The 23,894-nt window shown below is 40.7% G+C and overlaps 1 protein-coding gene across 1 annotated transcript in view; it reads right to left on the bottom strand.

Annotated features, from left to right (window-relative positions):
* The window catches only part of RGL1 (ral guanine nucleotide dissociation stimulator-like 1), a gene marked incomplete at its 5' end in the record, with an annotated part of 81,607 nt that overhangs the window by 38,732 nt on the left and 18,981 nt on the right, over positions 1-23,894 (bottom strand). Inside the window, 2 exons of the mRNA XM_008937514.1 lie at positions 2,498-2,575; positions 14,014-14,222. Coding sequence (XP_008935762.1) covers positions 2,498-2,575; positions 14,014-14,222 — 287 coding nt within the window. The remainder of the gene's footprint in view (positions 1-2,497; positions 2,576-14,013; positions 14,223-23,894) is intronic.

Here is a 23,894-nt window from a genome sequence, read left to right as displayed (position 1 = left end):
TACACGTTTCACAACACGACTACAAAGCCAACCTCTTTTCCAGACACCATTAATCATATTGAAGAGACAAGTAGCCAGAGCAACTGAGAGCAATGGAAATTTTTAAGGCAGGAAAATGAATTCATATTTATGTAGGATCTGTTAAAACATGTATACCTGACAAATTACTTTGTTGACAACTTCATTGTTGAGCTTTCTATAAATGTGCAGTTGGGTAACAGGTATCAAAATTGGACATTGAAGGTATCTTAAGAGAGTCTAAGGATCAAAATCAGCTGTGCTGACTATACTGATGAAAATGACATCAGACAAACTCATCATAAGTTGTGCTACCAGAGGAACAGGAGCACAGACTCCATGCACTTGTCAGTCCCTGCCTGTGCAGAGTGTTACCTGATGATTACACGCCAGGAGAGAAGACAGCATTGATGCAGCAGGAAGCAACTGGGCAGGGGGTATGAGATAAACTGTGTGTATACCAGGAGGAAAACAATTCCATCTAAAAATAAATAAATAAATCTAACATGCTCCTACTAAATGCTATTTCACTGGCACACTCACCTCCAGGCTTAACAAAAAATTGATGTATTTTGCCCAAAGCCTCAGTGACACTAACATCAATACAACTTTCACCCCTTTTCTCTCCATGTCGTAATTAAGCTCCATGAAAAGGCAGCTGGGGGATTAATCCTAATATGAGTTATAGTGGTGCAATTATCTTCCTCATCCCCAGTATAAATCCTTAATCCAGTCTGCAGGAAGAGTACTGCTTTAGCTCATATTTTATGGTTGGACTGACTGAGATAGGAGTAGGTGGTCAAATGGTTTGCCCAAAGCTGGAAGAGACCGTGGAGTTCATTTTAGATGGGAGTGTGGGAACCTGCTGGCTGCTCACTCCTGCCTCTACCCACTACATAGTACAGCCTTCTTGGTGCTTGTCACCAAGTTTTAACTACCAGCTCTTCTTTGATGAATCCTCATGGCAAAATAGGAGAAAAATATTGATAGCATTCTGTTACACCAGGCAGGAAAGAATCAGTGAATTGCGGTCACATGTCAAGTCTCATGGGGCAAGAGGAACAATCCAAATCATCAAGAGTTTGCAGCTTTCTGTCCTTGCTAAATGCTAAACAAAAATAAATTAACAAGCAATAGCAATTGGTTTCTAACTAAAGCCTTGGAGAATCCTGTATCATTTACAGACATTAATTAAGCTCAACATTTCTTCTGCAGTCAAGCAAGCATAATTCATTGTCTTTTCAGAAACAGCTACTGAAATGCTTACAGCCAAGGAGCTTTTACCAATTGAAGTCTGGTGGTTAAACAAAACAGCTTCCACATGGATGACAGAAGGCAAAGCGACCCCTCTCCATTCAGACAATGGAGAACAGGAAGGTCTTTAGTATGTTAATGGCACATCTCTGGACTGGGGATATTTGAGCTATTTTAAGCCAGACTCAAACCCTGCTATCCCAACACACAAGCCATCAGAAAATCATGGAGTAAGCAGTGGGAACACCAGACTCAACACTGTAGAGTGGCTTGTGATTTGAATTGATAGTCTGCCTGAATCTCAGGAATGAAGATAGTGCAGAGTGTATTTCGTAGTCTTGACTGGACTGTTTATCTCTCTATTGAAAAGTTCAACACTTTTCTTCCAACTCAAAACAAAAAGAAACTAAAGGCAGCTTCTTCAATTACACCTTGAGAAATCAGTGCACTGATAAAAAAATTTAAGGTTTACTTAACTGGTGGAAGCCAAGACTAAATTCATAGAAAAACAATCTACAGTAATGCTGAGAAGAATCAAGCATCTTCCTACTGTAATCAAATATAACAACACAACAACTTTTTACTGCCACGGTGCATGCAAATCACAGACCATACAGATGTCAAAGTACAAATGCTGATGACCTAAGGGACATTTTACAGCCAATGTCTAAAGATAAAATGCAGTTTCCTATGATGCTAAGAGGATAACCAAACTACCCACTTTTGTTCCCCATTTAAACTGCAATTCAAAACAGCTTGGCTATTTATCTTGCAAATCAGGGTGACTTGAGAATTTAAATTTCACTCTGAAAGCAATACTGTAGTCTATAGAGGCACTGATGGAAAAGATACATGCGTACACACGTGCCTGAAACCATCTCAGCTTTGGGCTGCAGGCACTGTTGTAATGCACAATAAACCCGGTCATAAGCAATAACCATTTTCTGCTGTAGATATGACAGGGGAAATAAACACTCCTTGTTTGTTTAATCAATAAAATGTGTTCACCTTATGCTTAACACTGAGACAGTTTCCCCGACAGGAACATCTCTGGGTTATATTAGAGGATACGTTAGGGGACAGTTGATATCTGGCCTCTACACAAGGTTTTTAAGCAAGCAAACCGTGCTGTGAATTTTCAAAGGGATCAACAGCCATGCTGCCCAAATCCTCCCACACCAAACCCTGACCAGAGCTTGCTGTGCAGCTCAAAACCCACACTTACGTCCTGAGTACTGTTTGAGTTTCAGAGGAATTCTGGTTTCCAACTTCTTCACAGCTTGGGATCTCCAGGTTCCCATACCTAAAAAACGAGACAGGTGTTTAGAGAAAACTCCACGGAACAAAAACAGAATCCCAAGTAGCATAACTCATATACAAGTATCATATAGAACTAAAAAGTATTTCAAGCTCCAATTACAAATAGGGAACATAACAGCTGGGCAAAGCTGAGGACCTTGAAGATTATTTCATTTAGGAAGGAAAAAATCCTAAAAAGACAGCCAGTATCTTCCAACCTAATTTATTAATTTGCATGAAGCAACCTGTACGTGGGAAGGATCAGCCAGAAGTTTCTTTGCTTAAAGCTCCAAGACCCTTTCTGCCCATTTTCATTCCATCCTCTTCCAGATCAATGTTCCAGCATGCAACAAAGCTGTAACACAACCACTTCCTCCAATACAGCTTCTGTTTCTCTAGTGTTGACGGTCCTTCTGACTCTAAGTGAGATTTCACACAAAGTTTTCTAGGTGGCAAGTGCCCACTTGTGCCAAAGCTACTGATGCAGTTGCCATGAGTGGGAATGGCCTGTGGTGCAATGAAAATGCTAGTGGGAAAGAGGAAACCATGGGCACAGCTCCACAAAGCAAAATCTCTTACCTACATAGGCAGTGTGTGCCTTGAAGGCAGGACTATGCCCTTCATTTTCAATGGGAGTGCCCCATTTCAGAGACATAGCTCCATAAAGAATTTCATGGCTTCTTAACAGGCAGCTTTAATGAAAGTGAACAATTCCTCACAGTCCAGAATAAGGCAAGATGATTTTACACATTCTGTGCTCAACTAATTGTGTCAGAAATCTGAACAGTCAAGTTCATCTTTAAGTGCTTGTACTACAACATCCTAGTAACATTGGATAGAGAAAATAGAGTGGGCTGTTGGCTTGTGTCCAGAAGGTTCATGTTAGAACTGTAACAAATTCATTCATATTTCAAAGGATAAAAATAATAGGTGGCAGTTTTATGCTCTTCTAAAGTCTCTGTCTAAGGCCTCATATGTCAGAATCCCAGATATGTACAGAAAGTCAACTAGTGTAACTGAAATCAAGCTCACTCTCACCAGCAGTTCTGCCAGATTGTAAAGAACATGTCCTAGCACCACCACCCACCACCGTCACATGGATATTCTGCCCTACCAGGGCTCACAATCTCAGAACTCCACAATACTTTAATGTGGTATGCTTTAACAACCTCCTGAAAGGAGGTTGTAGTGAGGTGGGGGGTCAGTCTCTTCTCCCAAGGAGCAAGCAACAGGAAAAGAGGAAACAACATCAAGTTGCACCAGGGAAGGTTTAGGTTGAACACAAGGAAAAAAGTCTTCCCCGGTAGGGTTGTCAAGCCCTGGCCCAGGCTGCCCAGGGCAGTGCTGGAGTCCCCATCCCTGGAGGGATTGAAAAGCTGTGTAGGTGTGGTGCTGAGGGACATGGTTTAGTGATGACCTGACAGAACTGGGTTAACGGTTGGACTCAAAGGTCTTAAAGATCTTTAAAGATGGTTCTTTAAAATGATTTTATAATTCTGTAAGAACTTAAGTTTCAACAATCTTGTGACAAGGGCTTATTGGACAATTCCACTGTGGCTGGGGAAGCTGAGGCCAAGAGGGATCAAGGGTTTGCATACATTCCAGTGCACTGCAAAGTAAACCCAGACTAATAAAGGCAAAAAAGTAACCCCTCTGATAGGAGCAGCATAGCCACCTCAGGAGGTCAGCTGGGGCTTACTTAACCTTGAGAGCGCTGCACTAAGACCACTTGTTTTATCTGAAACAGCTCATTTCAAAACAGATCTTCAGTCTCCAAATACACTGCAGGTAGACATAACAAAAAATTATTTGCTCCAGTTGTTACCCTGTATCTGTGACACAACCAAGAACAAAATCATGGACTGCTTGACCCCAGCAGCTTGGTCTGACCAATACACTGCCTCTCATTCAACCTGAGTTCCCACTCCAGTGGTGAAGACTTGGGAAATCTCAGCGTTTTATCTGTCAAGAAAAATGAAGGCATAACACATGCATAAAAACTTGCAAACTTATGTTTAAAAGGGCCCAAATTTTTCTCTGCTGTCCTGAAACAGTCCTGCTGGTCCTATAAGACAGCAGAAGTATGAAAGTAGATTTTAAGGACTTCTTACAACGAAAAGAGTCCTTAGAGGTACCTACAGGATAACCCGTTTTGCTGTTGTGATTTCACAGAGCTAATACAAACATCTAAAGAAGAATGTGCTTAGCTAAACTGACGATGGGGTAGGAATCTACTTCCAAACATGCCAAATAACACCTCGATCAGTCACAGTGAATCACAACAGGAGCATTCACATAGGAACCACTGCTTGGTACAACAAAGGCTGTCAATCTTGTTCTGAACATTTTTGGGGGTGTCAATTGCCTCTGTGCTTTCTCCTATTTTCTCCCAAGCAATTTCAAACCCTGCCCACGCTTCTTTTATTTGGATCAGCACTACTGAAGCTGTAGAACTGAACAGATACCTTCCTTTCGACTCTCAGCTATGCCCAAATTCACCACTTCATCCTACCTGCCCCCTCTCAGCTCTTAGTCACTCCCTAAATGCTCATTACTAACGTTTGCAATTCATAGTGAATACAATTAACTGTTTGACACACTTCCTACTGCTTTCCTGCAAGGATGGAATACATCAGAAGAGCCTCAAGAACAATAGGTCCAATGCTTTGCTAAGCTGAAGTGCGAATTTTAGCCTGCTTTTATTAGATTTAACTCTGTTAGTTTAAATATTTCAATATTTGCTCTGGCAGACCTGTACATTGTCCAGCATTTCCAAGTATTATAGCACTGGGTAACATGTTATCTTACCAAGAAGACACAAAAAGAGTGTAAGGGGGATATTTAGAGAACTATGCTGATGCCTTCTCAGTGGAGATCGCCCAGGAGAGACTCAAGAAATGCTGCTGATGGAATGTATGTTACATGCTATGACCATGTCTCCTGTCCTGTTGCTAAAGGGGAGAGGATTTCACTCTCCACTGCCATCTGCTAGGTAAGATGATTAAAATACATCTTAGCCAACAGACAAAAGACATTTTTCCCCCTGCTGGGAGAAATATGCAAAGAAAGCGTCAGGGTTTGAATAACAATTACATTTTGATATTCATTTTTCAAAACTGGTCATTAATCCTTAGAGCAAAATTTAGTGAGATGATTCACAATGTCAATGTCCTAGTAGTGCATGAATATAAAATATGTATTTGCAGAACATTAGGCATTTGCATTTAAATCCCACTAGAGAGATACACGCTGATTTTTATAATATAAACCCATAAGACAGTAATCAAGAGCAGGCAATATTCTGTACAAAACTGGAAATATATAATGCTTTGTTATATTGCTAGACGTAAAACTCTGCCTATATCTCCACACAACACCAGAGCTCTGCATGAACAGCAGGTCATTAAATACGGGTTAGTAGGAGTTAATGATACATCTGATGTAAACAGCAGCATTTCTGCAGACTTCCACTGCTCTGTTCTCACCAGCTCCTGCACAAAGAGCCATTCACTACCCAGTCTTGTATGAATGCTTTGCATACAAAAAGAGACATGAGAAACAAAAGGATCCTGTAGCCCACAGAACTTTTCAGCCTTGCCTGGTGTTTGGAAAGTTATAGATTCCACTCAAAGGGACTGACTAAGCAAATGAGACCAGAATGTAATGGGCAGTACTGAATATTTAAATACTAAAAAACAGAGTAGAAAACGCACCCCTGATCTCTGTTAAGAATGGAAGAAGAAAGAGGAAAACACTCTTTTAATAACTTGGAAATAGTAAGGAAAGGTGATTCTCTGCAAAAGCCCCAAGAAAGCCCTAAATAAGGCTTGCAAACATTGAAACAAGCAACTTAGAAACACAGATAGTCAGCAAGAATCATAAGGTGTTCTGAATTATACACACATAGAATCTCGGAAATGAAATTGTTTCTTTAGCCAAGTAGAAAAACCAGCTGGTATACAAGAAAACAGCAGAAGAAAGAATAGACGCTACAGCAACAGTGAGCGAAATGCCACAGAAAGCTACTGTCTCAAAAGATGAAGCTCTGCTACCAAAGGACCCATTTCTTCAATGTTCCCTCTCTACCTTCATTTTCCTCTCCATTTATCCTCTATTGAGCCATCCTTCAGCAAAAGGAATGAACTGAATACGTAAAATCCACTTATTTGCTGTGGTTGGCCAGCTTTGGCTCTCCCATCAAACTGTATCAATTCCCTTCTCTGTAAACTCCTTGAAGCAGGGACCAGTTGCTACTTTATAGGTGACTATACCAAGCACAGCACAGCCCCACTTTTAAGTGTTGTTGCAAGGAACACGATTACCAGGAAAAAGCAAAAATGTATAAGAGAGAAACTTGGCCTGGTTCTGCTTTTATCTGGACACCTAACATCTTTGGCTTCCATCACACTTGTGGGTGGTTAATTCCAGAGCACACCCAGCAACACTAAGGATACCAAAGGACCTCTGCGGAGGCCTCATGCTGTATCCCCACACCCAGGGGCAGGAGGAGTTGGTCTCCTCCTCTCTCCAGGAACTTCCATCGAAGTATTTTCACATCCAAATGCAAACAACATTTTTTCTTTTAAATCTCCCTACCCACTTCTACCAAACAAAGAGAAAATATCAGAATGTACAGTGTTAAAGACTTGGCAGGCTTTCAAAGCTGTCTGCTGCAATTGCATGCCAAACTTCCATGAATGCTAAAGGGATGCGGATGTCCAATTACTCTTAAATAGCTCTGAAAATACTAGTCTTATGCCCAAGATTTTGTTCAGTTTGACTTCTATTCTGTGTTAGAAGAAAACCTTTATAGGCTGAACCCCGTCAAAAGAATGAATAAGGCTCCAGTCTCAAATTTAATCAAAGCAAAAGTTTAGTTGAAATCTGAAGGAAAAAAAGCCCAAACCAACAAACCATACTGAAAACTGATTAATTCATAATCTTGAAGAAGGGTTAAAAGTTATTGAGAAAGCAAATAGCACATCTGTGATTTTACTGAAGACAGAAGTCAAAGGGTCCAACTTAAAGTCCATTACAATAAGTAGCATAGCACTAAAAATCCAGTAAGTATCTTCTGACTGAAACATCTCAAAATATTCCGAATTGCTCATTAACAACTTAAACCTTCTCATATGCCTTGTTCAACACTTTGTGTAACTCCACTTACTGACTGGATGTATCACAGGGTAGGAAGCCCCTTTGGAAATGCTCCTCTCTGCCCTGTTGGTTTGTGCATGGCTGTGATGACAATACCAGTTTGGGTTGTGGCAGTCAAAATCACCACAAAGACCAGCACTGTCCAACCACAAGATTCCTGCTGTGACATAAGTGAAGCCACATGTGTTTGGTTTTGGGAGGACTTCCTCCTGCTTCCTGATGGCATGTGAAGAGGAGTAAAGGTGGTGTAAGCAGCATGCACGTCCCTTTAGTCCATCCTACCACACTGGGAGGCAGAAAACTCCCAACTCCTCTGCAGCCATGCAGGAAATGAAGACTGCAGCGTGCGGCCCAGAAAGGCCTCCCCGGAGCTGCCGACGCCTGCGGAGCCTCCCAGGGCACATCACAGCTTATTTTAACAGAGTAAGACCCAAGCTGGGAAAAAAGGTTTTGCCTAGAAGATTTCACAAAACCTCACCACAGGATGGACTGATTTAACAGAAGTACACATTATTCTGAATTACTGAAAGCCTTTAAAAGTTCTGGTATTTTTTTTCCACCCTGCCCTAGCACTATAGTTTCTGTTAAGTACAGCATCTGCTTTTTCATTTGCCTCTGTCAATCAGGGAATGGAATCTGCATCCAGCTCTGGAGTCCCCAGCACAAGAGGGACATGGCCCTACTGGAGCAGGTCCAGAGGAAGGTCACAAAGATGACTTGTGGACTGGAACACCTCTCTTACAGGTACAGGCTGAGAGAGCTGGAGTTGTTCAGCCTAGAGAAGAGAAGGTTCCAGAGACATCTTACTGATGCCTTCCAGTATCTGAAGGAGGCCTACAAGAAAGCTGGGGAGGGACTTGTAACAAGGACTTGTAGTGATAGGATGAAGGGTAATGGCTTCAAACTCAAAGAGGGTAGGTTTAAATTAGAAATTAATAATAGTAAAGAAGTTCTTTACTCTGAGAATGGTGAGACACTGACACAAGTTGCCCAGGAAAGCTGAGGATGCTCCATCACATGGGGCCTTGTGCAACCTGGTCTAGCAGGTGATGTCCCTGCCCATAGCAGGAGGGTTGGAACTAGATGATTGTTATGGTCCCTTCCAACCCAAACCATTTTATGATTTCACTTTTTCTGGACAGAATAAATGTTTCATGTCCCACAGTCAATTAATGCTTGCAGTGCTTGGACAGGCTACTCTGCAGACAACATCAAATGACCAACACACCTAGAGTACAATATATCCAGATTTCCCAGGACTCTCTTTGTGTAATCTGAATCTGTGTATATCTAATGCATACGCCAGATAATTCTGCAGCACTGACAGTGAGGGGTGTATCCACAGAAAATCCAAGATAAACTGGATGAACCTGATTTGAGGGTGATCCATCTTCCAACACATAGAAATTTTGGAGTAAGTTTGTCAATGCGTGCTTTCCTACAAAACAAATGTGTCCTACAACTGGGAGATGCAGATGCCACTTCCCTCTATTCAATGTCAAGGAGCTGCTCACCTGTAACAGGATAGAAGGATCATTTTTGTTCTGGCCACATCACTGTTCTCCCTTGGACCAAGCAACAAGAGCTCAGCATTGTCATTCATGACTGCTCCCTTACTTCACAATCCTGTTCTATCACCCAGAATAAGAAACAGGGCTCAAGCTCTTCACATGAAACTAAAATTGACAACTAATGCCACAATCTTACTTGTTTTTAAGAGTTTGCACTTTTTGTTACTTTTTTAATTCACTAGAAAACTAAATACAAGTACTTATGGAAGAGGTTATGCACTGACACTCACTTTAGCCTCTGTATTGTTGCTGTTAATGAGCACCACTAACAAGAAAGCTGCCAAAATGCAGACTCTTTGCTACTTACTCTACACTAATGTAAAGATGAAAGCTAAGCTGGATAAATTCAATTACTATGCACTTCTCTTTTATTTTTCCTGATAACACCTGCTTTTCTTCACAAGTCCATATTCCACAGCTGCATGTAAATCATTCTAACTTTTATAGTTTAAACTTCATGCATATTTTGTCCCAAGCCATAAAATTCTAGATTATACATATTTGAAAAGCCAAGAGAAACATCCATGGGTTCTTAAACCCTACACTCCTAACACTGGTGGGAGGGGAAGGAAGTGGTGACCTCCTAGGATTTCCTGTGGACTCCATCATTTGTTATAAAAGGCTGGGGATGATGTTGACAAGGTCAGGCAGCGTACGTGCCCGACGTGAAGGGGACATTATAACTTGCTGTGAGAGGTACACAAGGCAGTGGGATCAGAACTGGGCTTGGAAAAGAAAGTTCTGTTGTATGGAGACTCTCCCCCCCATGCTTTCTTGTCCTCTTCTGACATGTTCACCTCTTTAAAGCAGCATCAGAGGAGGAGGGCAGGGCAGAGCCATGCATGCTCATGACTTGCTGCTGCTCTAAACAGCCAGGCTACTCAAACTTACTTCAGATGTTTGTTATAAATATCATTTAGGTTATTAGCTTGAAGCAAAACTGCAGTATCCAAACTTTCTTTATTCTCCTTCCTGCCCTCAAAGCTAACCACAAGAGGATGTCTCTCCTTAAAGCAGGGCCTTTACCAAGCCAGCACACTACCAAGAACCAACAGGACAGAAAGTAAACCTCTGCAAGACCACAAGGACACAGCAATGCACAAGCCTGGGCAGCCAACAATGCATTAAACCACCATATCATCTTTAGAAAAGGACACCTATTTCCCTGGTCATTCCTGCTCAAGTGCTCAGATGAAACCCCTTACAAACTGCCTCTGCACACATTTCAATGCTGAGTTTGTCCTGTCTGCTCAGGTTTGTTTTGGGTTTTTTTGTTGGTTTTTTTTTTGGTTTGGTTTGGTTTGGTTCTTTTTCCAATTAAGGCTGTTTTTCTCTCCTCTGATACACACCTGAGCCAGACTTGCCACTTCTTTTGAGCTGCAATCCAATTGCAATATTACAGATGTAATTCTCAGATATGAAAATATTGAGAACTTAATTGCAGAGTTAACTGAGCTAAACTGCACCAGCCATACAATTTACAGAAACTTTACTGCATGGAGCTGGCATTTTCACAGGAGCCCAAACAGTTTAGGTGTCTCATGACCAGTGATTCCCAGAGAACAAGTAATTACTTTCTTCAGGCTGCTTTGAAAATCCCATCGACAACACCTACATTAAAGAAAACAAAACTGAAATAGAAACTAAAGCCCATAGTGGTGAACTTCATTAAGACCTTGAGTTCTTCCCCGTCTCAAAATTCTGATATTTGAACATCTGACTTTATAAATTCAATGTTTCACTAATTCTGTACATTTCTATTTTTAGGTTGCTACGATCCTTTTCACTAGGGAAAAATATGGGAAGAAAACAGAACTATTTATCTAGAGGACTCTACAAACTTTAGTGCAAAAGCAAAACTCGCAAAAGACTTTTTACTCACCCTTATAACAGTGCAGCCTAACAGAGTTTGAACATTTCAGTGGCTAGTGATGAAACACCACAAAGCAAGCAAAACCATAACAGGGCTAATGGAGTGCAGGATGGTCTGCTCTTTCAATGGGTTACCCCTCTGGCCTCAACCCTAAGTTTAAAGTGCTTCAATCCTCAATTACAGAGACGTTTAATTAATTCAGTAGTCACTGAAGGACTGAATTGACAATTCTGGAGAGTTATATCCCTTATTAAGTGCAAAGGGGGAAAAGCACGAGCAGGGGCACCACAGCTGACCATGCCATCCCATGTCTCAGTTCATCCAGACCTCCAGCAGAACCCACAGCTAGGCTTTCTGGGCAGAACCACCCAGAGCACCCACTGAATCCAGACAGGTGAGGCAACCAAGGGGAGATGATCTAGACACTTGCACATGAAATAATTACCTGTCCCATACAAGGGTTATACACACAAAGTCCTCTGCACAGAAGCACAAAAGAGGACAAAACAGTCCAACAGCTGCAGGTCCTCGAACCAGCCCAGCACCCAAGACAGCCTTCCAGTACCAAGAACTTCCTCAAAAAAAACTGCCTGGGTGATCACCCAGCTTAACAGACTTGATAGGAGATTCTAAACTTGCATGCAGATACAGAGGATCTTTTTCAATTATATAAATTAAATAGACACAATGTATTAATTGCTCTTTGCATAACAATGTTTTGTCTCCTGAAGACGGCAAAAAACAACCAGATATGGATGTGTAAAAATATGGATGTGTGAAAACCCAGGCTGAATTCCAAAGCTGTCACTATGAGTTAAACCCTTTGCTTCAGTACAGTTCTCCTAAGTATCTGCATAATAGTCTACTCCTCTCACTGTTTTTCTTTATATCTTGACAGCAGAAAGTCTTCAGGGTGGGGGCTTCTGCAAACAATTCTAGGCATGTTTGCACAGTGATTTGTAAAATGAGGTCACAGTCTCAGGTGGGACATTTATGTGCATTACTGAAGTACCCCAGTAAGAGAAAAATAAGAATGGAAACTACTAAAAGTCAAAACTATGCTGAACTGGGTGGGGAGCGCACATCAAGATGCTTTCTGGGCATTTAAACAGGATATAGGAATGTACTTTAAGACAAAATCAGTTGTCATAAGACAACTTAAAAGCTTTTAATTGAAAAGCAAGTTGTGTATCATGGGGTATTCACATCACTGGAGATACCCACTAGTTCTCATTGATCACAGAAAGAAAGTTTCCCCAGATGCATGTTAATTAATATATAAGAACCCCAAAAGCGTCATCTGGCAACCCACCAACATACAGCAACAAAAACTACATTGTTGGGGGAATGATATTTAAAAGTAGCCATTTGGGGCAAAGTATCCTTGTAAAGACTATTTTATTTATTCTAACTTTTTCTGTTAAAATATATATCTTTATGACAGTAAAATAAATCATACATGCAGCTATTTTTGGCTGAAAGTGACAATGTATTCGCACACAACTATTGCTTTCTCCTATAAATTTGTGGCTCTTTGTCAATTCATGTCCCTAGGAAGCAAAAGATTCTCATGACACACTGTCACTTGGCAAGTCAGCTCCTCTTTAAAGTTACTACAACCTGCACAGACTTGGTGTCCCTTCATATTTTAGTCTTCAAAGATCCATATGTCCAAAGCGTAGAATTCAAAACTGAGGGTATATAAAGAATTACTCTTTCAAAAGAAGGAATTCCTCAACTTCTCAAAATTCTGGTATACATGCACTGTCAGTTCTTGTTGTTCCTCATGTTCCACGTCAGTATTGGTATGGACTGAGAGGTAAAGCTCACAGCAGTAAATCTAACTGCTCCCCAGGATGGCTGCTCTTTCCTCATCTGGCTTCTTACCTGGCTGTGAAGTTCCTGCACTGGAGCAACCACAGCTATTACTACAATCACAGCAGGCCTGGCAGACAGGCAGTTCAACATCATTATTAATTAAGCCACATAACATTCCTACACAGCAAGTAATATTGCACTCCTTTTCAGATACAAAAGGAAAGCACAGATAACTTATCCATGCCTTGTTCCTTATCCACCTTGTGGGAGTGCCAAAATCAAAACCTCAGAGTTCTTGTACTACTCCTCTGTTCTCATTACTATATGCCAGATTAACTGTTTCTGTACATCACATGACTTTGAAAATGCAAGAAATAGGATACTTCCAAAATAAGATTCCCTCTGACCCTGCCATATCTAAGAATTTAGAGGGCTAAAACTAAATGTTGCAGGTTCTAAGCACTTATACAGATAGAGCAGACATAATTTAACAGTCTTACCATAAAAACTATTCTTATAACATTAAGCAGTTCTTGTGCTGTCTGCAAAAATTTATGACTGCACGTTTGTGTGAATTACTAGAAGGGGATGAAGAATTCTTCTGCACGTTTTTACAATCCCCGTTCCAAATCAGCAGCTGCCAAACAGGAGAGTTAGGTCTGAAAGTATCAGTACCCAGCAAAATGCAGGAATTTATTCTAAGTATGACTTTGCAGCCCCCACATTCTAGGTTTTTTTGAGGAGAAGCTACATTAATTTTCTTGTCAGACCTGGTTTGGTTCCTCAGCAGTCAGACATGGCACACTTTCCCTGCCTGCTGACTGTGCCTTAATGAGAGCTGGGATGTGGGGAGCATGCATTTACACATTTCATGTTTATGATGAAATGCTGAATTTTGCAGTATCCTTGACACTTGCCCATTGGGTTATTAAGCCCATGGCCACTAAAAGTAATGGAAGAAATTCCTGACAACATACCATCCTGTAAGTGATGGCTCAGTTTCCGTTATATACTGACTCTTACCTGTCAAGGAGTAGTTCTAGTACTTCCTTAGTAGAAGAAAAGGCCCGGTATGTTGACAGAAAGATACTGATGTAGGTAAAATCATTATCCCCAAAAGCTGTCAGAAGATTCTCCACAAGTTTGTCTAAAGTTCCAGCTTTGATTGTCCTAATCTTGAATGTTTCATACTGGTTGACTGTGTGCTCTGGAGGTAATTGGTCCCCTTCGACCTACAAAGGTGAAACAAAAATAAAGCACAAAAATGAGACAGAAGCCAAATCCCTGACACTGTTTCACAATTATACACGGTTTAGGTTCCATCTTTTCACAGGAATACATCTTTAGTTACTAAGCAATTTTGTCAATTTTTGCTTTCCGAACACCAAATTTTGCATCAAATAAGGGAGGGTTTTAGTAAGTTTATCTTAAAATATTTTGTGGAGCGTGTCAGAAAAATACCTTAATAGTCTGACTGTTATCATGTTATCTTATGATCAAATCATATATTGTTAGCTTAAAGAAAATCCATTATCCCACAAAGAATAATATTACTGGAGAGAATAATAGTGGTAACTCAGCATCTCACTTAGCTTCTGAATAAACATGAAAACTGACCACAACTTTAGCCATCAGCATTTGCTGAAAATACCACCTTTGGGTTGCCACATAGAACATAAGCTCATAAACACACACAGATGCAAAGCATTTAATGAACCTTTTGCAAGGGGGGTGTTCAAGTCATCTTGCAAACTTGCCATCATAACATTCCCATTTTCTCTTACAGCTTCTGTTTGGTACAATATTTGTCAACAAATCTAGAGTTTGGTGTTGGGGGTGCATGTATTTTTTAAACAGAATTTGAATTTAATGCTTCGAGCCTGGTTTGTATCTGAAATGACAAGAAATACTCCCTTAAATTCTGCCACTATTCAGAGGACAAGTCAGAAAATTAGTTTTGTGATTAGTTTAAATACTTAAGTATGTGTGATAAACAGCTTTAAAAATGGCATTAGAACTAAAAAAATGTCAACAAGACCAATCAAACAGAAGATTTCTTTCTACCTTTTGAGATGTCTGTCTCTGGGAAGGAACATTTAGACACTAATGGAAGACAGGTTGAACTCTACAGTAACTTTTATTTGTATTTACTGAGTTTAGAAAATATTTCTAAGGCAAGTCTTGTACCTAGGTAGGATTGATGGCATTATGCAAAGGAAAAATCTGTCCATCGTGAAATATTTCAAGACTGTGGAAAAATCCCATCTTTAATCTTTTTAGGTTAGATATCTCAGTAGGAAAATTATATAAGAAATAAACTTCTACTTGGGCATGAACACACCACAGTCCAGTTTACTCTTTGCATCACCAGTTCTCCTGCAATATCAAGACAGAAACTAAGGAGTTTAACCCATTTTCATTGCAGTATTATTCCACTGCAGATTTCCTCCCAACATACAGCAAACTTTCAGTGAGGACTACTGTGATGGTTCTCTGCTGAATCACAACCTCCACCTCCTAGGTAACAGCCTCTGCTGTATCATGATACCAGAGAGTACCAGTATATCTTTAGGTCAGATTTCCCAGGCTTACAGTAATATTTTAACAGCTCTTTTGGGTTTTGAATATTGAGTATTTATACAGATTAAAAGTTACCACTAAGTAACAACACAATGCATATTTTGGCTTTCTCCATGGTTCCTTCACAACATATCCCAAATTCAACCTGATGAAGCACAACCAGGACTGAATGTGAAGTGCAGATATACAGTCAGTTTGACCAGAACTTTTGGTCCAGAAACTACCTACTAAGGTATGAGTTAGAAACAACAAGGCTAACAATATTGCAACATTAACACAAGACCTTGGTACTAGACTGAGGATATGAAGACAGCACATTCATGACTGACAGTCACTACCCCCTCTGGCTTGGTACACTGAGAAAACACGAAAAATATTCCCCTACTCATAAAATAATTAGGAACAGATAATCCACCCACTTCATATTTATATCACAACCTTCCAATGCATTTGAATTATTTATAATGCTATCCTTTTTTGTCTTAAAAAATATAGACGTCCTTAATATTACTCTAAAGGTCTGCTACTCTTGCATGAGGACATCTCATCTCCCAGCTTAATGAGGTCCAACAAATTCTTGTTGTTACATTAAAATACAAACTGCTGCCTTTATAAAAAAAAAAAAAGAAAGACTAGATGGGAAAAGAAAAAATAAGAATGACAGCAGTACCCCATAACATTCTGGACTTTCTAACAAGAAGGGGGCCTGGGCACAGGTGTATTTTGGCAGAAAAGTGCCTCTGCCTCTGTAGGAAGCCCTAGAAGATCCAGGAGCATCTTGTAGGCTCAAGATACAAGGACCCGTCAACAGACTGTAGAGTGTAGACAGTAGGTATGCAGAGGTCCTAGGAAACTTGCAGCCACCTCTCAAGTGCAAAATGGCACCATTTATTACTGAGTTTAAGCCACTGAAAGAAGCCATTCCCAGAGGCCCTTTTCTGTGCACCTGCTACAAGCAAACTGGGCTGGGAAAGTCCTCCAGCCAAAACAGAGCTCTTCATTTCACTCAGGTGGGTTCAAGTTTAACCCAGACAAGTTGCCCAACTTTGCTCACCCCACAGCTGCAGAAACACTCGGGCGGACAGAGGGAAAAGAAGCTTGGGCACAAGCTGTAAGACAATTTCAGAGGCACCACAGGTTCCTGTCTGTTCAAACAGGCTCTGAAATTACAGACTGGGTAACTTGGTCTTGTGTCATGAACCCATTGATGGCTTTGATAAACAGACAAGGTGATGCCCAGAACTACTGTACCAAACTCCACCGTTACCCCAATGCAGCCCCACAGGGAATGAATGCAATTACACCAGAGTTAACTTGTGAAATTTTGTTCCATGGATCTTATGGCCATTTTAAAGGTGTATAATTCATTACATACTTGACTTAAAGGTCTATATAGAGTTATCTACACCACCATCACAGAAACACCTAAAAGGATGTGTTCTTACTGCCACTACATTATCTCCTCCATTCAAATTTTCCCTAAGCAGAACTTGCTTGGAAAAAAAGCAAAAAAGAATATTAAATTTTATTTCTGACTTTTCATCTTGCGATTAAAAGATATTTTTGAAAATAACTAGTTACATAACTTTCCATCAGGGAAGAAAGTCTGTACTGCTATATTTAACACTTAATTTTCTATCCAGCAGATAGCCCCACTCACACTGTATTGACTTACAGCCATATTCTACTCAGTGTGTGTAAAAACCTCTCATTCACTGATGTCACTGTGTACTAAACAAGAGCACAATCTGCTTCCAAGATTGATACATGCACAAAATTTTCCACTAATTGCAACACTGCAACTTCCCCAAGACAGCATGTTGGGAGAATGTTAAAAAAAAACCACCCCCCAAAAAAAAAAAAAAAAAAAAAAAAAAGAAACAAAAACACAACTCCGAACCCTGAAAAATCTACAACTGATTTTGTCAGCAAATCATTAAACTGCCAGAAATCATTTTAAGAGACTTTTAGTCATTGTTTGTGTTTGTATTATTTTATCAATTCTGCCTGCAAGTTTAAAAGGAAAAAGGACTTGGCAGAGGAGCTCTGTAACAGACTTTCAGAATAAGATATTGTGGGCTGAGTTAGCGTGCTAACAGGAAACTGCTCAGTCTGGATTTAATCAAGAGGCCATCTCTTCACTGACATAACCAGGCTACCCAAAGGCAAAAGAGGCTTCATGTTTGCTTTTGTGTTGTCTGCTCGGAGGAATACTGTATCTACTGCTATTAAAAGATGTTCCTAAAGCTCTTTGCAAGTTTTGACAGGGCATGTGGTCCCAACATCTCGGAGCTTCAGTAAGATTTTTTTGGTCCTTTACAAGGCTAAAAATAAATATGTCATTTTAAAGTCTGATTTATTTTATGTTTTTTAAAAGGTCTCACTTTAATTTTTCAGGATTACAGCCTTGGTAATTTACAAGTATAACTGATGAGCACATAGTCTCCTGACAGATAGACAACATCTTCCAAAAGCAAAGGTAGAAAGGTTGAACTGAGAAACTTTCTTTAAAGTCTGTATTTTTTGAGGTTGTGTGGGAATAGAGCTAGTGTCATTGTAACATCTTCACTAATCCTCTGCAACGCCGTACCTTCAGAGGGGCCCACTCTCTTTTAAAGCGATCATCTTTCAGCTATACAGCACAAAACATTACCCATGTATACAGTTCTTGTTGAAACAGTGGAGCCCCATGCAGGCTAAAGAAACATTCAGGCTAAGAAGCTCCTCCAAACACACACCGACTGCTAAACCAGCAGCAGATGCCTGGACTGACGGAGCTGTGACCCAGCTCCAGGCTGGCTGCCGAAGCCACACGGCCTCTCAGTGACTCACCCTGGCGCTGTGAACGCGCGAGGCAGCCACACACACAATGGCAGGATGAGGAAAAGATACGAGTATCAGCATCACAGCCAACAGACCTCTCTGCTACAGCCACCAACACAGGGCTCGAGTAAGCTGGACCTAAGCTACAAGCAGCTTGTAACCAGCATAGCTTGTTACTAGGTGTCTAAAAGCAGCATTGCTTTGTGAACCTGGCGAGGCACCATGTGCAGCCTTCGATGCCACAATCTCTATTTCCTATTAGTCCTTCTCTACAAGAACTGGACAAGATATGCTGATCTCTGGACATTTTGCCTACTGACAACAGGAAAATAAAACGTCCATGTGCCCCAAATTTGCCAGCTATTTCACTCAGTTTGACAGCCAAAATACAAATCTGGATCACAGAATCATTAAGGTTGGAAAAGACCTACAAGTCCAACCATCACGACCACTAAACTATATCCTCAGGTGCCACATCTACACATTTTTTGAACACCTCCAGGGGTGGTGACTCCACCACCTCCCTGGGCAGCCTTTTCCAATGCCTCACCCACACTTTAAGTACAGAAATTATTCCAAATATCCAATCTAAACCTTCCCTGGCGCAACTTGAACCCATAAAGCCTTGTAGCCCAAAGGTACAAACGCTACCTTGTTAACTTTCAATGGGATTATCAATTAATTATAAACTTCACCATCTCCTAAATTAATGATACATCCTAGCAAGGAGTAGAGACTCAAGGTGAAAAGCCAGTTCAGATTCTGAGCAGTACAAAAATAGGCTGCTAACCAAATAATGATATACAGAATTGTAGTCATTATTTCAGAAATATCACTGGAAACAATTACTTTTACCCAAAGAAAACACTGATCTGTATTTTTTTTCCAGTGCAAATATTATCTGTTGAGATTCTGAAAACAAGGCTCACGGAATTAAATCAATGTAACAGTTTTTCATTAGGCAGACTGGAAATAAAATACTGAAAGAAAACAACTGGGATGGACAATAAGTAAATGAGATACCAAATGTTCTTCAGGCTTAGTCATTTAAAACATTAGCACTTTCCTAAAGCCTTATTTTATTTAGAAAGTCTGCAAAATTATATTCAAGAGCACCTAACTAACTAGTGTCTCTTTAAACTCCATATTTACCAATTTTGACAGATTTTTAAATGCTTTTGACTTTCCTTGATACTTAAAGCTTTTCCAGATGGGGAGTTTTCCACTCTACCTATTTTTATTAGCTAACTGGACAGACACCCTATGCTGGAATAAAACTGCCTGAAGTGAAGTAACTTACAAGTTAACAAAAATAAGGCACTCTAATCAAGGATGACTGTTTCATTTCCCTGTTTGCCTAAATATGAATCAGCTTTAACCTTTCAAAAGTAGGAATAAGATGCTTTTTATGATATTGTCCTTATTTTTTTGATATTGCTTTCTTACACACAGGCTCTCCAGCATAAACTTTTAATATCTACACTCTTTGTTGGAGGGGGAGGTGGAGGGATTCAAATAATGTAATGATTAAGCTTTAAAAACTCCAAATGTCCATAATACCAGTCAGAGAATAAAAACCTAAGGCATCCTTCACTTAACATGCAGTCACACGTCACTTAAAGAAGAAGCAAGATGGATGAATCAAAAAAGTTGTTTGAAGAACAACCAGATTCCACAGCAAAACCACACAGAACTTGATGTCCTCAAGGTGCTACAAGACTCCTACTCACCTTAGGCAAGTATTTTTGTAAAGAAAACTTTAAAGATACTAACGACTTATTTGACATAGCATTTCCTTCCCATAAAAATCTTAATGAACTTCATAACTGAGCCTGCTCCCCTTCAAAGGAAGAAGGCAAGCTCCTCCTGTGCACATATTGACAGACAAAATCCACAGCAGCTGACAATCATGCTGAACTGACTCAAACCCGCACACATTGTGCTGACTCCCCCCGTCCACACCACATGACCACTGAAAAAAAATCCCAAACTGTGAGAAATGGTACTTTTGCACCAAGAGTACCACAGAAGAGTGCACATCAGAAAGAGCAGTGACTGGACTAAGCATATGGAGTGAAGTCACAAGCATACGTGCTTCACATACATGCACATCCTCTTGCAATTGGTCCTGCCATGCTGGCAGTATTTCAGAGCCCTGCATCACTCTGCTCTCCTCTCTGTCCTTGTCCTCCACTCTGCAGAACTGTCAGCCTGGAAAACAGCTCATGTGAGATAAGACCCTGAACTGGAAGCAGAATTTCCACGCTAGGAAACCATGGCTTGAAATGCAGGATTTGGGTGGCCAGATCTCTTGCAGCCTGCAGACTCCAGGCAGCGTAGATGCCTTCGCAAGAGCAGCTGCTTTTATTTCACAGAGTAGTTGGAAATAAAAGTGCCACGGAGCTCTCTGCAGAGCTCCCTCTGCTTTGCTAACCCACATTTCCTTATTTTGGATGCTGCTGAAAATCAGAATTCTGCCTGTTGCCTACACCAAACTCAGAAGCCAAAATAACTTTGAGCTCTTTCCTCTGATCCAACAGCAAGGGGTATTCCTGGATTTCGAAAGCTCCACCCTTTTCCTTTTCTTTCTTACCACATAAATAACGTTTCTTGGCAGCAACCCAGAGTTTCCAGGACCAATTAATTCCATGATCATTATACAAAAGGCATTCTCATTTTCTTGTCTCCTTAGAGCTCACAGCCTGGCTGATATCTATCTGAAGAGCTGGCAAACAGTAACAAAAGCTGTGCATCAGATTTAGAGGAACAAAAAAGTCCCCCAAACCCACCTCTCACACAGTGCTGTTGCTCAGTTAGAACCCTCTCATGCAGGCACCTTGCAGCTACTTAAAGCCACCTCGGTGAAAATAGGAAACAACACCCGTTGCATGGTGCTGAGCTGTGCATTCTCACACCTTCTGAAGTTATGCAAATTTAAACTCATTTGGATATCAGTGAATTACCGTTGAAATAGCTCTAGATGAATCAAAGCAAAAGAGGCCTATTTTACACATCACCTCTTGCTGTATACATCTAAAGGAGTTTAAGCAAGTGCATTAAGAAATTGAATCTTCAAAGAGGTCTACATTAAAAGTGGTATTGTCCAAGTCTTACAAACGGTGGAACTTATTCAGCCATGGGAACATATAAATTCCTCCTCTGAATCTGGCCCACTTCTTAGAAGCATCTGTGCAGCAAAGGAATGTAGCTGTATTATGCAGTGAGAACCAAGTCCTCTAAGAGCTTCACTATGCAGCATACAAGCTACATAAAGAGACCAAAAATTGCTTCCACAGCTTAGCCCCAAATCTCCCTTTCTAGCTATGTTGTATGGTTTATGCACTTACCTTGTCATTGATTCCTACCTCTTTCATCCTGGCTCTCACCTCTCTTCTTAAAAGAACTTCTGACAAAATCAAGACAAGCCCTCCCACACTCTTCTCTTGTCTGATTTACTGTCTTCATTGAGTTAATTGAACCTGAACCATCAGATTACTTAAACTCTGTTCATTTCTGTTTGATTCCTTCCACAGTTCTGCTATTCACTACCATCTTGTTCTCTCGTAAGCATGCCAAGCACTTATTATTTTCATAATACGTCAGTATATATAAATATTCCTTATGGTGGTTTAGATGGGACATGGAAGCTTAGCAACCTTGTTAATTTAAAATAGAAAAGCAAGAAAAAGAAACCAGTAAGTCAGGTAAGACTCTTAGTCATGTGCATCTTACATTGTTTGAGGAATGGCTGTCATCAAATGACATTTACTAGAAACACTTTTCTAACCCAGCAAACAAGTGTGTCCCATATTAAATATCTTTACAAAGCATTACTTCTCTAAAACTCAGCATCCTCCTCTCCTCAGTGCACAGGAATACAAAAATGTCCTGTCACCAAACCCAGAAGTAAATAAATACTCAAAATAATAAACAGCTGAGTAGGACAACAGAAGGCAAGAAAATAGGTTTTACTGCCCATTTTAGCAGTAAAACAGCTAATTTTGTAAAATATTTTGGCTTCTGGAGACAAAGGAAGTGTTATATAGTGTCTCCATGAGGGAAGCGCTCTACATAGAGTCTTTGCACTTGCATAAAACAGTTGGTGATTAACTGTCAAAACTAATAAAAGCTTTTACAGGTATGGATTATAGAGGGTCCCTGAGAGAGGGAAACAGGCAGCTGGGGCAGCTGCCCTGTGCCCCAGAAACAGTAAATAGTAATTACTGTTTCTCCTAACAACCTTTGTCTTAATTCTCTTCCTCCCTCCCCACACTCTCACTGCTTCCAGTCTGTCCTGGAAATTTGTAGGTGCCAAAGCCTGCTTCCAGTTCCCAGGCCGAGTTACTTATTGGGAACCATAAAGGAGAAAGGAAGGGGAGTTGAAGAGGGGAAAAACAGTACAAAAAGGTGGCAGACAGCTCAAATATTGACTCAGAACCAGCTTTCGGTAATCCCGGCTACAGATGACAATGAGAGGTGTGCTGCACCTTCCACCCAAGGAGTATGGAGACGTTCAAGCTCACAGCATACCAAATATTGCACTTCCATACAGAACACAGCAAATATTGCACTTCCATACAGAACACAAGCCTCAGTTAGGATTACCTGAAAACACGGCATAATCAAGCAGGATGTTTCCGTTGTTCACCACCCCAGAAGTTCACGTCATCCCTATCTATAAAATGATAGGCAAATCAGACAACACAGCCAGGTATGTGTCGGGCCACCACTAAGTTTAGCCAGAACTACTGGCTGACCTTTGCAAGAAATGCAACTTTCTTCTCTGCTCCCCTTGTTTCAAAAACTGTAGCTGCACAAAGCAGAACATCTGTTAACTGCAGACGGTGGGGAGTTTGGCTCTTCAGGTTACAGTTCTGCAGGAAAAAGATTCCTCCTGGGAGGTCCTCAAAGGTGGCTCAGGAGAGTCTCAACACTCTAGAAATTTAAGCCATGGTAATATCAGCCCTGCATATGTGCAAGACCTCTGTGTGCCTCAGTTTTTCCAGATATGTAAGGACAGGTTAACACTGATCTCCTCTATTAAGTACTTCACAGTCTCTAGGTGACAAGCACTCCAGGAAACTAAGCAATATCTTTTCTACAGTGAATCCACACTGTAGATGTAGAAGACAACTAAACCAACCCAGTTTTGTGGCAATGAGCAGATGGCAGAAGCCAAAAGTGACAACTGAAAACATGACATCCACATGTTCAGCTCAAAAGGCCAGATCCCATCTCAGTTCTTTGTAAGGTATGCTGGGAGCTTGAAAACAAACCAACTCTTACCAAAATGAAAACTGTTCCCCAGTTCCTCCTCACCCATTTTACCATCTTTGGAGGATTCACCTGCCAGTGTCATGCAATCCCAGTCGAGATCTTAACATCCGATTGAGACACCAGAGCATTTCACAGAAGAGACCTTCACATGGCCTTAACTTCTGCACTGCTACTGAGAGATTGAAGAATTGTCACGAGCCAACAGCTAAGGGCACAGCAAGCAA

Source organism: Merops nubicus, unplaced genomic scaffold (genome assembly GCF_000691845.1).
Source record: "Merops nubicus isolate BGI_N331 unplaced genomic scaffold, ASM69184v1 scaffold17430, whole genome shotgun sequence".
NCBI classification, from domain to species: domain Eukaryota; kingdom Metazoa; phylum Chordata; class Aves; order Coraciiformes; family Meropidae; genus Merops; species Merops nubicus.
This window is presented reverse-complemented; position numbering and strand designations above follow the sequence as displayed.